Source organism: Falco cherrug, chromosome 2, assembly GCF_023634085.1.
Source record: "Falco cherrug isolate bFalChe1 chromosome 2, bFalChe1.pri, whole genome shotgun sequence".
NCBI classification, from domain to species: Eukaryota; Metazoa; Chordata; class Aves; order Falconiformes; family Falconidae; genus Falco; species Falco cherrug.
This window is the reverse complement of record NC_073698.1, coordinates 70,919,427-70,936,543: the sequence shown is the minus strand read 5'-3', so window position 1 is coordinate 70,936,543 and position 17,117 is coordinate 70,919,427. Positions and strand designations below refer to the sequence as shown.

General features: G+C 37.6%; 1 protein-coding gene across 1 annotated transcript in view; it reads left to right on the top strand.

Moving 5' to 3' along the window:
• Positions 1 to 17,117, top strand: part of TMEM131 (transmembrane protein 131) — a 103,331-nt gene that overhangs the window by 22,410 nt on the left and 63,804 nt on the right. Inside the window, exon 3 of the mRNA XM_055701391.1 lies at positions 11,430 to 11,470. Coding sequence (XP_055557366.1) covers positions 11,430 to 11,470 — 41 coding nt within the window. The remainder of the gene's footprint in view (positions 1 to 11,429; positions 11,471 to 17,117) is intronic.

Genomic DNA, 17,117 nt, shown 5'->3' with positions numbered 1-17,117 from the left:
ATCAAACAAGCAAACAAAAAAGCCCCAGGTTCCTCATTTAACAGTTGTTTACTGTCATGTGCTAAATGCATATAGATACATGGACTATATGGAAATTTTACAGTCTCAATTATTGCAGTTTTTGACTCAGAATATTTCTTTAACTTGCATTGACATACACATACCAGTATAAATATAAGAGAGAAAAACATCACTAGGCTTAGTTTCCTTTGTTTTACATACTCTATTAGAGTATATTTTGTTCAACAGGAGTGGTTTAATAACAATGACAGAAAGGTGTTGGTCCAGTATTTAAGATAAAAATAATGTAGTCGGATTCACTTAACTACATTTTAGGTCGTGTTTTTTCCCCAGGGTTGTTATATTGGGGTTTTTTATTTGTAACTAATTAAAATTAATTTTACAAATCTGAATTTATTTATGTATGCTAGCATTCTATTAATCAGTGTAGTTTTCAGGACTAGAAAGTAATGGTGCTGCTGTGAATCACTTCAATAATTATAAGGATGCAAAAATAAAATGAATTGTTGATCGATCCAATTTTATTGCAAGACGCAACAGAGATAAGAGAACTAGTTTACATATTATGATGGAACAAGGTCAAGCAATTCTGGATGTCACACTGTAAACTTTGCAGTGCTTTGGATAGCATTTGGCTGCCACTTATCCTAATATACTGCTGAATGTTTGATTTAAAACAAAGCAAGAGAGACAAAATGTCTAATAAATGGTTTCTATGTTTTAAATTATGGTTATGGCTCTTAAGCCAAAAAATACCTAGGTAAATGAAACCAGTTCCTTTTAAGCAGAATGATACAGCGTGTTTTCTCTAGCTTACAATTTATTTGTGTTTTTCTTGTATATTTTAATATGGTGACCTCTTGTGACTACTTACTGCAATTAAAAAATAAAACTAAAGCAAATAAATTGTGTATAAACAGATTTACATCTTGTAAATAGCAGTTACTAAAGTTTTAAACCTACTGTAATGTCATTGAACATTTCTCTTTTAGGCTTTCTGTAAGTTTTCACAAATTTTTGTAGGTCACTCATCATTACAGCACAAATACGATGATGACAATAGTAACTCACTTAAGTGTCTAATGTTACATCACCTTCAGGTGATTTTTTTTTTTTAATATAAAAACCAATTCAGTGAAGGAAGCGATTAATAATCACTGAGGTGTCAAAGCCATCTCCAGTCTTGGTTTATTCTCCCCCCACCCCCCCCGGAGAACTGGGTATCTTTACAGTGGAAGCAAGCCATTTTCTTATTTAAAGGAGTTGCTTTTCAAGTAAGGCAAATCAAATGCTGAGTCTTAAGTAATTTAATCATTAGGGAATCCCTGCTACCTCCCTCCAGTTAGAGTGTATCCTTTTGATGCTGGTTTTTTGTACTTATTTTAACTACATGCTACCAACGAAACGCTCCTTATGTGTTTCAAACACACTTTAGGACTTCTGTTGGAAAAAATAAATGAAGTATGTTGGGAAATTGGGTTTGACCAGACTGACTTCAAACAGTTATTTATTGAAAGAACATAAATCTTTAAATATTTCAGTTAAAGACCTTGGCATTTAGTAAAAATAAACTGAAAGTGGAAATAGTTCATTAGTTCATGCTAGTGGGTAATAGTAGTGAAGTAGAGACACTGCTTTTTGGGTATGGACTTGCAGTATGTGAATTAGAAAGTGCTATGCCATGTAGCTTTGCCCTCTTTCTTAACAGAACAAAACTGAGACCTTTATTCTTTAGCATACATGTTTAGATTAAAGGTGTATATCTGAATAAATTTATGTTATTTCTGCCTATGGATTAAATTACAGTAATGAGAGAATCGCCTAGTTCTGTCTAACCTTCATATGAATCAGTCCCCTTAAGGATTCAACAGCTTTTTGAACCCTTCAAATCATTTATTTAGGTCCTGAACATAGACTAGGATTTGTATTAATGTAAATTGTCCGTTGCTCAATGCAATGTAGGGGTTGGGTTTTTCTTCAGTAGCAGGCATTTTGCAGATGTGTATATAATTGTCTGGCACTTCACAGAGCCATAGATTTGTTTGGTTGGAATGGACCATCACCTAGTACTTTCTTCAGTTAGTGTTGTGTGTAGATGGACTATATTTGGCAGATGCTTGACTCTTCTGTTCTTAAAACCTCTAGAGAAGTAACTTTCACAAGTTTCCTTAAGTACATATTTGTTTCATGCCTAAGCTGGTTTTGCCGCTTCTTTTTTCTCTAGTGTATATTCAGGTGGTTTTTTGTTAGGTTTTTGGTGCTTTTCGTAGATAACTTTGTACCAAAAGGCACGTATAGATTCTTCATGGAAATGTTTAAAAACACCCTGCAACTTTCTTTACTGGATTTTTATTTGTCTACACACTACTTAGTGTGGCATTTAATCGGGATATTAGTGCTTTGAGAAAGGACAGAGTGGTTGCTTCCCCGTGTAATAACATTTTGTTTAGTAATTCCAAAATGAGTTGTAAGTATTTGACAGCATTTTGTTTGCTCATATAGTTGGTAGTTCACTATGTTCTCCAGACGCATTCTTTTCTTTGGTGTACCACTGGTTAGTCAGTTATTCCCAGTTTTAGATTTGAGTTCTTCAGCTGAACTTTTCCTTGTCAGTCTCAAGCCTCCGTGTGTCCTGATGATTTGAACCCTTGTCCAGACCAGACAGATGCTTCAAGCCCCTGATGATGATGATGTCATCTGCAAATATTAGGAGTGATGAAATAAACTACAATTGTTACTTTTAATAATTTTCCGTTCATGTTAAGCCAACATACTGTCTCACTTTTTGAGGACTTTAGTTTGAAAAGTGAACAGTAAAGTAAAATTTATTTTTCAGAGCACAGTTTGCATTTGCTTTTAGTTCATAGAGGACTGTTTCCCAAGCTATTATATTTATTGTGAGAGCTCTTGCCTTGGGTATCTAATGTTTTCCTGGACAGTGTATTTGGGGCCACTGTTTTCCACAATGAGCAATCTTCTTTCAGACTGTGTGTTTGGAAGGTTCTTCTCCTTATGTAGTAGCGTTTTCAAGTAGTGTTTTCCAACAATGAAAAAGGAAAATGGTAAGACTCTTCAGTCAAATTCTTTTACATGAATCACTACACTTACTGCTGCAATAGTCTTAAGTGTATGAAATGCTTCTTTACAGGTGAACTAGAAATTACTGTACTGATACATACTGGTTTGCAGAATAGCTAAAATAGGGGGGAAATAAAAATGTTACGGTTTGTATATACTTAATACATATTTGCTGGTTTTGTTCATAAACTGCTGTAAACTGCTGGTCAGCGCAGCTGGTAATGAGAATTATAATGGTTCTAAATGTCAAATTGACAGAACCTTAACATGACTTGCAGTGGCTTTGCAGCGGCTTTGCGGTGGGGAAGTTATGGGACTGAGTTACATGCATGGGAATCGGCAATGCTGATCTCTTACTGGAGGAATTTTAGTATTTTCTGCATGATCTGTACTTCATTCCATATGGCATGGTAAAGAAGTATCTTAACAGAAGTGGCAAACATTCAGTTCTGGTCTATCAGCAATAGCATTTTCAGAATGTGAAGTTTAAATGCATTTTTTCTATCACTTCGAATTTTCGTATTGTGTGTTAACTTTTAAAAGGGTTTTGATACGGCCTCCATTGATATCCATATAGACAAACTGTTAAGATACAGATTGCACAAGTGGGTAATAAAGTGGCTAGACCACTGACCTCGATGGGTGTACTCTACAGTACAGAGTTCAGCTGGCAGCCAGTTACCCATGACAGAGCTGGATACTGAGGACAATACTGCTTAATGTCTTCATTAGCAGTCTGGATGGTGATACAGGGAGTGTTCTCAGTAAGTCTGCGGATGCTACCAAATTGGGCAAAGTAGCTGATACACTGAAAGGCAAGGCTGCTATTCAGAGGGACTTTGGCAGACTGACAGGAACCTCATGACATTCAGCTAAGGCAAATGCAAGTCCTGCACCTGGGAGAGAATAACCCTGTGTAACAGGACAGGCTGGGCAGTGACCTGCTAGACAGCAGCACTGCAGAAAAGATGTGGGACGTCCTGGTAGACAAGTTGAATATAAGTTACCCATGTGTACTTGTAGCAAAGAAGGCCACCAGCCTACTGAACTGTATGAACAAATATGGAGCCAGAAGATAAGTGTGATATTCCCCCGCTTAAGTACTTCTGGGGCTGCAGCGGGAGTACTGTATCCAGTCAGGGCTACCCAGTACAAAGAAGGCACTGACGTACTGGAGCAAGCACAGCAGAGGAGTACCAGAATGATAGGGGGGTGGAATGCTTCTCATATTAGATGTGTTTCTTCAGCCTCTAGAAGAGAAGACCAAAGGAAAAACTTAATTGCTATGGACAGTATAGAGTTAACAAGAGTCAGCTTTTTTCATTGTGCACAGTGGGAGGATGAGAGGCTTTGGACACAAATTTCAGCATGGAAGCCAAACCCATGAAAAAAAAAAGCTTTTAAACTTGATGATGATGAAGCACTGGACCAGGTTACTCAAAGAAATTGTAGAATTTCTGTCTTTGGAGATACCCAGAACTCTATGACCCAAAGCTGTGAGCCAACTGCACTAACTAGACCTCCCCTGAGCAAGGGTTGACTAGATGGCCTCAGGAGCTTCCTTCCAAAGCATGTGATCTATAAAAGAATAAAAGGCATTTCAGTTCATTGCCATTGCTTGTGAGCAGCTGAAGTCCTTCTGATGCTCAGGAAAAAAAAAAATCCTTCTGATGCTCAGGAAAAAAAAAAAAAAAGCAGCTGCTTCTTCTTGTACAGGAAGAACTGTCATTCCAAGGCTTTAGTTTAAAAATAATTAATTGATGCCCAGGAGTGACTATTGCAAAGCCAATGGCAATAACATGTGTTGCATCAGCTAGTCAACTGATGTTTTTGTTCCGTATGTGAGTTTGGGTCATGAAAGAGCATGGCAAGAATGACTCAGTTCAGTCCACTTTCAGCTACCTTTCAGGTGACAGCATTCAGGTTTTTTTCATTACCTTAAGCAAGATACTAATCATTAACTATGTTTTTTTTTAAGTTATCCTACTTACTAGCATAGAGCTCATGAATGCAGCGATGAAGATTTAGGCTGCCATCTACGTATCGGTTTTGTAGCTGTCTCTCAACATCTAGTTGTAAGTAGCACATAGCTTTTCTACAAGAAGGAACCAGTCTTACTATAAAATAACAATATGTAAAATGTACTGAAAGAGTCTTTTAAATCAGTGTGGATATTCTTGTGTAGGAATTGCAGAAAGCTTTGGTTGTTGAGACTTTTGATAACATTAAAGAAATGTATTTGGTGTCCAGAAACTTTAGGTCTTAATTGAGAGGGCCTCCCTGCTTTGCCCCTGCGACCTACCATCCTTGTTTAAGGCTTCAAAGCTTTAATTCAGTTACTTAAACGTACGTAAGCAGTGCTGTTTGAGATGCCCTGGGTTGTCCCGGACATCTACTTGAATGTGGAGATAAGGCACAGGGCACAGGAGAAACTGTGTGCCCTTCTGGATGTCCGTCGGAGACCAGGCAGGTTGCCCTAGGACATTTATCTCAAGTGGCAGCAGATGCCTATGTTTAGATGACTGAATGTAGTACTAGGTAATATGACCTCTTACCAAGAAGTGAAGAATAGCTATTATAACAAACTGGTGAGGCATTAAAATTAATCTTTATTTTTCTGTTGGTGGTTTGGGGTTTTTTTTGTTTTTGTTTTTTTTTTTTTTGGTGGGATTTTTTTGGTTTTTTCTGGCTAAAGTTAGGAACCGTGGGTATGTCTTTAGAGACAGCCTTCAGACTGTAAGGTCTGTATTTGATTCTGCATGTGCACAAGATCATTGTTTATTGTTCCACAACTGCACTGAGTGTGTAAGGTGTGTTTTCAGGTACAGATTCTCTGCAAAATCTTTTTTGAGGATATGTGCCTCTGGAGAGAAATCGTTCTAAGTCTTGAAATCGCTGTGGCTGACTGACTTCAAATTTTCTAACTCGCTGTGTGCAAGTTCTCTCAAGATCTTTATTCCGAAATCCTTTTGGTTTATAGTTTAATCCTTCCAGGGTTATATAAGAGATAAATTAAGGCATGCAACTGTTAGCATGTGCATTTAGGCTGTCGCTGCTATCTTCAAATTAAAAAAATCATCTATCTCCAAGACTTGAACATAGCCTTTCAAGTGGGAGGATTATAAACCCCTATTACTGTTAAAAGGAATGATTTTTTTTTCCCCCCTCTCCTGCTTTTTTCACCACTCAGCTGTATGTTTCAGTTTCTTCCATGTTGACCTTAGTTTTTGTTGTTAGGCAGTCAGTTGGATCAGGAAATTAATAGAATTGAAGGTTCTTTCCCTGTAACTTAGCTTATTGTCTCTTGAAATGTTAATAGTGTGCCCATGCAGCCGCCTTGGGCATCTGTACATTGCAAGGTAGTATTTTTTTATTTGCAATACTTTTCCCATACAGATAAGATTTAATAAAATTTTCCTAATAATTGTACTGTGCTAATGCTGCTCCATTACAAATGTATGAGCCTACAGATGTATGAGGAGAAAAGAATAAACTGTATCGAAGAGCATAATCTTAATTCTCTTTACCTGATGAACTGGCAGTATTCAACAAAGCCTACACTTTAAACAGTGATTGATCTGATACATGGTTTTAGTTCTTGGCATTTATGTTTGACAGTTTTGTGCAGTCACACAGGAAAAACAGCATGCCAGGCTGCAGCACGGTAGGTCCACAATTTTATGTGAAGATCAAATTTTTCAAAAAAAGTATTTAGAAATGTAACTGAACACATTTGTATGTTTTTGTTTACTGCATGACTCTAAAGATTGACATGTAATAAAAATGAGTGGTAATTATAGAAACTGCCACATGAGATTTATTTTTGGTTTAGTTCCATGATGCTATGGTTGATGAGCTGCTGAAGTTGGTATGCTATTTCTTTGCTCTTGATTGACCCTGATTTAAAAAAAAAAACAAAAATCAACAAAAAAACAAAAACCCCAAAGCAAACCAAAAACCCAAACCAACAACAGAAAACTTAAAAAAAACAAACCCCAAACCAAAACCCACACAACAAAATATCCACTAAAAAACCCAAACAAACCAAAAGCAAACAACCCCCTGCTCAAAACACAAGTGTCACTGCAATGAATTTGTCATTCTGCTTAACAGACGTCTGAAAGTAAAACCCAGGCTTTTCCTTAGAAGTGTGATTATTTGATTTTTTGTTCTTAAATCTATTTCAGGCATATGATGTACTACTGAAGTGATTTCTGATTTTAAACTTTATGTACAGGTATTAGACTAGTATTTTCTCCACAGCCCTCTGTCTAAAAGTTGGCCTGCATGGGGTTTTAGCCTAAGATCAATATTAGGAGTATCGACTGCCAGTTCTGATGTTTAAGAGTATATGTAACAACCACTTTCTCTACAGGATAATTTACAACGTAATAGAACTCTTGTTAGAGCCAAAGCTAGTTGTCAAGGATAGGACAGTGTTGGTAATGACTGTTTTGGTTGCCCTGTCATAGGATCTGAACCTGTTAGCTCCATCATCTGACTGTCAGGTAACTGCTGGTAGTTTAATTCTGTGCTTTAGTTATGTTTCTAAAGAAAAATCAACCACTGAAAGGAAGCTTGTATTTAATTGTAGTAAACAATGCACTTTCAAGGACATTGGTAAGGAATACAAGGTGTTTATACATCTGTTAAATTCACAGGGAAGGTTTGGTGGTTGTCGTGGTTTAGCCTGAGCCAGCAGCTCAGCTCCTTGCAGCCGCTCACTCACTCTGCCCCAGTGGGATTGTGGGAGGGATTTGGAAGGGTAAAAGTGGGAAAACGTGTGGGCTGAGATAAAAACAGTTTAATGGGTAAAGCAAAAGCTGTGTGCACAAACAAAGCAAAATAAAGAATTCATTTACCACTTCCCATAAGCAGGCAGGTGTTCAGCCATCTCCAGGGAAGCAGAGCTCTGTCATGCTTAATGGTGACTTGAGAAGACAAACACCATCATTCTGAATGTACCCTGCTTCCTCCTCCCTCCCCCAGCTTTACATGCTGAGCATGACCCCATAGGGTACGGGATACCCCTTGGGTCAGTTGGGGCCAGCTGTCCCAGCTGTGTCCCCTCCCGACTTCTTGTGCCCCCCCCCGACTTCTTGTGCCCCCCAGCCTGCTCGCTGGTGGGGTGGGGCGAGGAGCAGAAAAGGCACTGACCCCGTGTGAGTGCTGCTCAGCAGTAACTAAAACATCCCCGTGTTACCAACACTGTTTCCAGCACAAATCCAAAACGTGGCCCATACTAGCTACTATGGAGAAAATTAACTCTGTCCCACCCCAAATCAGTGCAGTTGTGTAACAGTATTTCACAGGAACACTGTCTCAGCAATTTTTCTTTGTCTCCCTCCAGTAGGCAGGAGAGTCAGTGGTGTGAATGCACAGCATAGAAGAATGGAACCGGTGAAATCAGAAGAATGGCTTTAAATAACAGTGCTGTAGTAAAAAAGAGTGATATATGCAGTCATTTGGTAGGGAGGAATAGCAGGTGGTTTTAGTTAGTAGAGAAAACCCTCAGAATGGATTCGGGTCGTTTTTGGGTACATCTGCATGACTGATCGTGTTGCATAGATCTTTGTAACCAAAAACCATCATCAAATTCGTAACCAGCAGCAGCACTTTGAGTGTACCACTTGCTGTGTGCATCAGAGATGTGCAGAAAGCTCGTAAATGCTGAGACTTACTGAGCAATTTGTCTGTTAGCCTAGATTAATGGTGGCTGGCTGTGGTGAAGACCAGAGTGCTTCTCAGCTGCAGTCAAACAGCTCGGGCTGTTTAGTCCTTACAAAGCAAGCACTCTTTCTACTGAGTAGGTTGTGCAGCATCTCTTGCAGAGCCCTCAGAGCCAGGTGTAGTCTGATGTGCTTTCAGAGAGAATAGGTATGTCTGCAAGCTGCAGGCAATAGTTACGTAGTTGAAAATAATTTTTTTTTTTTTTTTAAGGGCAGACAGTGATTCATGGTTTTCAGGTTTATGATAGAAAAGTAGGTAATAAGAATAAGCGAAAGTAACTATAAGTAACTGTTTGAAGCTTATTAGAACCATTTAAAAAATACTCAAGCAATACATATTTTCTGCAGCGCTTGTAGAATTATGCTGTTGTGAACTAGGGGAAATCACTGGCTTAATGTTTTGGACAAATGCTTGTATGAAGTGTTAAACCAGCTTTTGACACACACTTTTTTTTGGATGGAGAGAAAATATTTTAAGCTGATTCACTTTGATTCAATTTCTTATTTTTTACGTTGAGAAATTAATGGGTGGCAGTTTAAAACTGGAAGGTTTGCTCTCATCTTTCTAGTTGGAGGAAAAAAATAAGGTATGGAAGCCAGGGAACTGGTTTTTTCTGATTAAATTCTTTAGATTTTGGAGCTAATCAATTAACTTGTTAGGCAGTACTTTGTAGAAATTTTTAGATACAAAACATTTTGTATCTTAAACATTCATCAGTTAATTCAAACTGATTTTATATTTCTTCTTTCTTCATTTTAATTGAATTTCTCTTACTGTTCTGAAACAATCTAGTACAGGCTTTAAGCATTTACTTATATTCTACTGGAAACAGAAAATAGAGGGTGACATCAGAAATTAAGAAGCTTATCAGTATATGAGTATAGCATAGCTTAGCTAGGAAAACTTTGTGGAAACATTTGCAAGCCAGTGTATTTTAATGGAAAAATAAGAAATGCCCTGTTTTCCTAATTATGGTACAAATGTAATACATAAGTTTAAATGAAAGGTTACTGAGTTTAGATGAAAACTTGCTGACTTTTAAATTGTTTTATATTGCCAATTTTATTATAATCTACCTTGTCTCTTAGCATTCTGTTCAGTGAGGAAAAACTGCACTGATCATGCTGTACTGCATAATTCCATGTGAACTCCTTCCCCTTGCAGTGTCCCTTTAGCAAGGCAGTTTGCCCCTCTATTTCAGAGGCATTAAAACAAAAAAACTAATGGATGCTTTGTCTAGGCATTTACAATTGCAAATAAATTACAAATTGCAAATAAGTTACAAACAGCTTAACTTTGTTTGACAATGGTGAATAACACAGTTCCAGCTTTCCCTAGTTTGATACAAATTGGAGGGTCATTAAAGCGAATAATTTCACTTTAAATCTGAAATGCTAGTTAGATTAACAGTCCAGAATTGATCCTTGATGTAAATCAACATTAAGGTTTGTGGACTAAGTGATTTACTAGTAGTAAAAATTACTAGTAGTAATCAGAGAATTTCAAATAAGTGTCTCCAAAAGCAAAATAAAAAATCCTCTAAAATAATTATCAGATAATTTGTTATAAACTATTTTAAGAAAAGATACTTTTATCTTAGGAAAAACGAGGAAAGAAAGTGTAATTTGTGGTTGAAATAGAAATCAGTGAAGTGTCCAGCCAAGGGACTTGATTGTAGTTCTAAAATGAGATACAAAAAATTTGCATTCCCCTTGTAAACAAATGACATCCTTATGCTAGAGGTGAACTGTGTCAGATGAGCCAACCTGCACCATAGACATTATCAGACCTGTAAGCTTTCTTCTCACTCTGAGAAGATAAATAGTTGTCTTGGTCATGAAATGCCTTTATGAGAAGGACTGAAATCCTCTATTTGATCCCCAGATCCTGTGGGAAATTTTTCAAAGTTTTCAAAGTCAGGTATGTTTTAACATTAGCTGTATCATGACATTCCATACACAGCCTTCTAAACCAGTTGGGATTTCTTAGACAAGGGTTAAGGAATTGAATTTTACTGGACAACCTAACCTCCTTGTTTTCAGGTAATTAACTGTAATGTCCAGTGTAGTGGTAGTAAAGGTACGAATAATAGAGGCTAGAAGATCATTAGCAGGGAAGGAGATGAAGTTTCCTAATCAAATGGAGATTATAGTGTTCTTTGTTTTCTAGTTTGTTAAATTACACTGGTCAGGTAATTGCTTGACTGTTACTTGTTTTATGTGCTTTTCTTTGTAATTTGTTTCTTACATTTGTGCAAGGTTTTGCTTTTGCTCCCTACAATGTTATAATTTCTTGGACTTTTTTTTTCCTCCTCTCAATTTTTAAGTTGTTAAGTTGCTGCTTGTCTTGCAGGTTTTAGGAGTTCCTAGCACTGGAACTGACTGCAGTTCTTGTCTGGGGCTAAACAGTCTTTTGGTAGAGGTTTGATTTCTTTAAGTAATTGGAAAAAAAACAATTTTGCATTTTCGGCTCCAGATCAGAGCTTTGCCTTTTGTCTTTCAAGCTCTGCTTTACTGACTTGTTACAGTTGCTGGAGTTGTTTTCCCACAGGAAGTATAATGCTGTCAGTGTCTTATATTTAATTTTTTTTTCTTTTACAGACTGAGACAACTATAGGCCTCAGTTCATATCAACAGAAAAGGTAAGCATGATTTTCTAAAAGTTTAATACAGCCATCCTATTGCAATATTTGTGATATTTTTCATAAGAATAGTAAAGTTTTAGTGTAAATAAGATCAAATACAAATTGTGTAAGTTTTCAATACTGTCTTATACAGAGGAAATTTAAACTAAAATGTAAACCAGTTTTTAATATTAGACAGCTAAATCACTTCAATATGGAATAAGAAATGGAAGAATTCTTTAATTCACTTTCTAATATATATGGCAGAGTAATTCTGTATAAATAAAGAGGAATCATTTTGCTGAAGTTTTATTGAGAAAGAAGTGGGTTGGTTTGCCTGCTTCAAAATTCTTTGGGGTCCTTTTAAAGAAAAACTTACAGTGTTCCTTTTAGTAAATTCTTACCTGCCTGTCTGTCCCACCCCCCAGACATAATCCGTACATAATCTGTTATTAAAGAACTTTGCATGTATAGTATCTGAGAAGGAAATGAAGTGGTGCTGCTTTTTCCCTGGTCTGTAATTTTTCTCTGGAGACTCCTCAAATATTCCTGTGTACTTAATGAGTACATTGAACACTAATAATGAAGCTTATTTCTTACACAATAGCATTCAACAAACTGTCATGTAAACGCAGCTAGATTTTTTTCATGGGCTATTTCCACTTCCTTCCCAGGAAATCTAGTAAAAGGACTATTCTTGTTTCCATTTCAGATGTGTGTATGAAAAGTTCTTATGTTACTATGTATGTAGTTGCTTAAGCATGGGTTTAAGGGCATTCTCTTTGCAACAAGTTTTGAAAAATCTCTGAAAAAAGTAACATTTTTTCATTTGACGCTTGAAAGCCTTGATCCTGTTTGTGTCATTTGCCACCAGTCTCTGCTGACATCTGGTTAGGTATGGACCTAAAACTTGCAGTGTCAATCTCCAAAATTGTATGAAAATACTGTAGACTTTGGCTTACCTGGTACTAGGTTTATAAGTATACTTGGAATTCAAGGTTTTGGAGGGAAAAGAGTGAACATGAAAGTGCTGAAGAATCTTATGAGGATGTGGCAGGTCTTTCACTCCAGGTGAAATTAAAACATAAATTCACATTATCTTTATTTTGATAATGCAGAAGAGAACAGTTAATATTATCTATTGAAATGAGGCTGTTACTTCATATTTTGAGCTGAAGCTTGAGGCATTTATGTATTATGGTAATGTGAATTTTGTCAGACTTGCGTTATATGAACTTCTCCTTTGCTTTTTAATTGAAAAAGTGTAGCTTAGTCATTCTGCATAAAACTTGAAACTTTGTGGTGCTGTACCTTCCCTGGATCTGTCATCTTTCCCCTACCCCAGCAACGGAGGTCTCTCTCGGCACTTCAGGACTTCCTTATTTATTTCTCATCTATGAAGTCCTCAAATTAAACTTTCCACCCAGTGCTTTTATTAATCTATTTTTTTTTCTACTTGCCTGTTAACATAGGATTAGGCAAAGGAGAATATGCATTTCACTAAACTGCTCCTGTAAGTAGTCACTTTGAAAGATCTATTTGTTTCTGTTAACCACTTACACATACTGTATGTACGCCTCCGTGAATGTAACTGTACCATGATAGGAGAATGAAAGGTCACATGTAAAGTTACCATGCATTTAGAGTTACGTGAATTTAATTTTCCTGTTTGCTGTAGGTCATACAACTCATACATAACATTTTGGTCAAGATAAATTAAAAATAGTTTTTTAAAGATCAAACTAAAACGATGCACTTTAAGTATTTCGTTTACTCGGGGGTTTCCCCATTTTCCTATCTTAAACTGCTTGTTTGAAGCCCTACACTCATTACTCTGTAGTGGACTTGGACTTTGCACAGCAGAAAAAGAATCTCTTAAATTTCATTATGGAACTTCCCTTGTATGTTGAAAGATTTATATGATCATTACAGCTTCTGGAAGAGCACAATCAAAGCAAATATGTTACAGAGCAGTATAACTAATATTAACTTCCAAAACTTCCATTTCTGTAAGCCAAGTAGCTTAAGCTAAGTGATCATTGTGTTCTTCCCTAACATACTAGATCAACTGGACATCTGGTCATTTGTAATTTGCAAACAACATGAGTGGTTTAAGATGCTAGTACCCCAGTTGTTGTTTACCTGTCCTTCCTTCCAAGGATTTTCTCTCCTGTGACAGAGAAAGTGAGTATGTGTGCCCATGGCTCAGCTGCTGCAGTTTGTGCTCCAGTGACTTATTTTACCCTGCCAGTGATTATGGGTTTGTACATGGATTGTGAACTGGAGCATTGTGCTGTGGGTATTTGTTGCATTCTTCCACAAGTTGTTGGGGGATTGCAGAATGGTAGGGGACACAGCTGTGGATGGGAACTTAAACAGCTGTAGTTATGCGTTACAGCATGTCAGTCACATTGCTGGTACGAAAACATGAATGTAGGAATCACAACTGAACTTCTGAGATCAGTGACAAGTGTATTTTATGTCTTGGGTAGAATCAGACTTTATGGAGATAGTTTAAATGGAATAGTATCTTGTGTAAGTCATTGAGTCTCAATGGCAGAAAGAAGATGTCTTTATTGAGACCTAGGGATTATGGGCAGGGTTTTTGTCTCCCAAGATACAACTGAACTTCCTGGTCCTTGAGAGTGAGACTGAAGCCCTGGATTAGACATGCTTACAGGATTTTTGATTTTAATTTCACATCTAAGAAGATTGCTTTCTGTGTTTAAAATTTCAGTGGTTTAGAGTGTGTTCTAATAAAACGCTGGTTTATAGATTTGAAAAATCTCCATGTTTCCCAGGAGAAACAGTCCATTCTGCATCAGGGTGCTGGCCTATTTGGGTGCTGGCACAACGTGATAAAGAACTGCATCACAAACTCTTCGATCCCATATTACAAAGTGAATACCCAATCTACTGTGTGTCTGTATTTTTCCCTCTCTGTTGTTACTGGTTTTACATGGATCTTTCTTCCACGTATTTTTCTAGGTGACTTTTTAAATGGCATTGCTAAGGTTTCTGGTCCACATGCGGAAATTAACTTCTCTAGATGACTGATGTCTCATTGTCCTTATTATAGATCATAATATCTCCTTCTTGGTGTAGCTTGCAGATACTTCATCCCTATCTAGACAGTTCATCCAGTTCTTTGATCTGCTTTTGGAAGGAGGGAAATAAACTAGCTTTTTAATTTGTTTTGGTTTTGCCCATGGTCAGGTTACAGAGCATCTGTTCAAGCTTCTCCCTGTTTTTTCCCCACCCTTTCCCCAGACAAACCCTCAGGAAGTGTTAGCTTTGAAGTGTAACATCTGATATCGTGAGTGTGTTTTTCCTGATACAAGATTAATGTTGGCATAACTGGGCCAACCACTACCTGGGTGTAGTTTTTGAAAAAGTCGTTTTATTCATCTGCACATATAGCCAGATACTGAAGTGGTCAAATGTTTTGTGGCAGTTCACTTTCTCACAGAGGCTGTGTTTAATACCCATATTTCTAAAATTATTTTAACTATAAAAATGTAAATAAATTTTCTTAGATTTGCAGCTCAACCTTATTTTTAAATATTAACAAGTCGTGGATGCATTCAGGGAAATATGATTGTTTATTTACTTTTATAGCCAAAGATGTTCTGTCTTAGAGGTGGCTCTTTCAAGGACATTCTGGCACAAAAAGTGTGAAGTATTTGACTATTTTTCATTTTAAAAATTCATATAGCTATTTTTGGAGACACTTTCATTTTGTATGGGGGTAATAGAAATAACAAAGTAGTGGCGTTTTGAGAGTTTGTGTTGCTTAATAAAATCCTCTTGCTTTTTGATGGTTTAATGCTCTTGTCTTTATTTCTTGACAATTTGTGGAATGGAAAAGGAAACAAACGGTAAAATAATGTGGGAAAAACACAGGTAGAATAATAATTATATTTGATTTTTCCACGATAGCAATTAAAGATAGTACAGATAAGATTCCACAGAACACAAACCTCCTCCAGAAATCCCAGAACAGCTGGAAAGGTAAAGTGAGGATACAGAGAAACAGTTACTGGCCAACTTTGCAGAAAACTTTAGATACTATATTTGACAAGTGTTTTCTTCATCTCCAAATGCAGAGATGTGCATGGATTATTTAAAACTGAGTACTCTGTGATAAACAGCAAGACATCATAGAAGTGCTGCAGAATGTCCTTAACCAGAAAAAATTGTGTCTTGGCATAGATGGACATCCATATCATCCACTGTCATGTGAAAGAGGCGGGGTGGTGGTGATGGAGATTTTCCCAACCCTGGATTTTTGATCTGTCTGTCAGCGCCATGGGAAAGCCAAGACTCTTGTGCCCTGCCAGTCTGTCAGTGTCTCGTTACAGGGGCCCGTCACTGAACAGCCCTTCTGGATCAGAGGGCGATTCAACTGGCTTGCTCAGGGACACTCCAACAGTATCAGGGGGACCCCTCAGTGGGCCTTCCCACTTTATTCGAATGTGTTACTTACCCGCTGCCAGCAACTGCTAGCTCCCACAAAGGACTAACACCAACAGTTTACAGAATAACAGTCGTTATTCTAAAATCGTGACAAGTTAAGATTCATGATTGCTGGTGATAGGGACTGTCTGCAAAAACAACCTTGAAATGATAAACAACCAAATTCTGTACAATCAGAACATTAATCACTAATAACAGCTAGCATGGGTTAGTTATTTAGCACACATAAGACAAAGTTCTTACCCAACAGGGTGTACCTATGGGGCAGAAGGCAGGTTCAGCCCGTCAACTGATCCCAGAAGTTACTATGGAGTCTTCCCTAACTTCCCCCTTCATTCATTTTTTATACTTTTCTTTGCTCTCAGGTGGAGCTTGAGTGACTCTAGTCATACATTCTTTCATTATTGATTGGTGTAAACTTTCACTTTCATTTGAAGACATAGTTGATAAGAAATAGAAAGCATGTGCTCGGTGAGGCGTGGTGGTGCCTTGGAGGTGGGTAACTTTGGGATGGAGGTGTGTGTTAGTATTATAACGAGATTATAATGAGCAAGGTTCATCTAAGTTAAATAGTTTTGCTACAGTTGTTGGCCCAGAAACGGGCATCTTCTCATATATTTTCTATTTGACAGTTGCTATGCAGCTTACCGGCTGTATGGTACCATCAGGTTCCCAGCCCTGCAGGGAGCACAGCAGAGCCTGGCTGCGGCGTCTCCACTCTGCTCCACCCTCCACTGCTCCTCTAGGCTGGCCTAGAGAACGATGGTGGAGTGGATTGCACGCTTGCCAACTGTCTGAGAGTGGCAACTGTATTTTACCCTAAAAGGTTGTTATAATACTACAACTTCTATTAGGTCCCAATTTTCTATACTTTCCCCCCTCCAAGCAATTTTCCCACACCTAATCTTCCCAGGCATTGATACTTTGACCATCTTTATGGTCTCTATCTGTGACTAACCTTATCAAGATGTGAAGTTGCATTTCAGTGAATTGCATCTAGTAGCAGGTTGCTTCTGGATAGGATCAGTACAGTAGTTAATAGCTGAGGTAAATGCCCTCTCGCTTGGATGACAGAGTGGATGGTATGGCAAGGGTAATGATCATGTCAGGGGCTGTGTGTAGTTCACTCTCAAGTCTCATTTAAAAAATCCAAATTCTTGCAGAAGGGAAAAAGTTGTTGGGACAATCT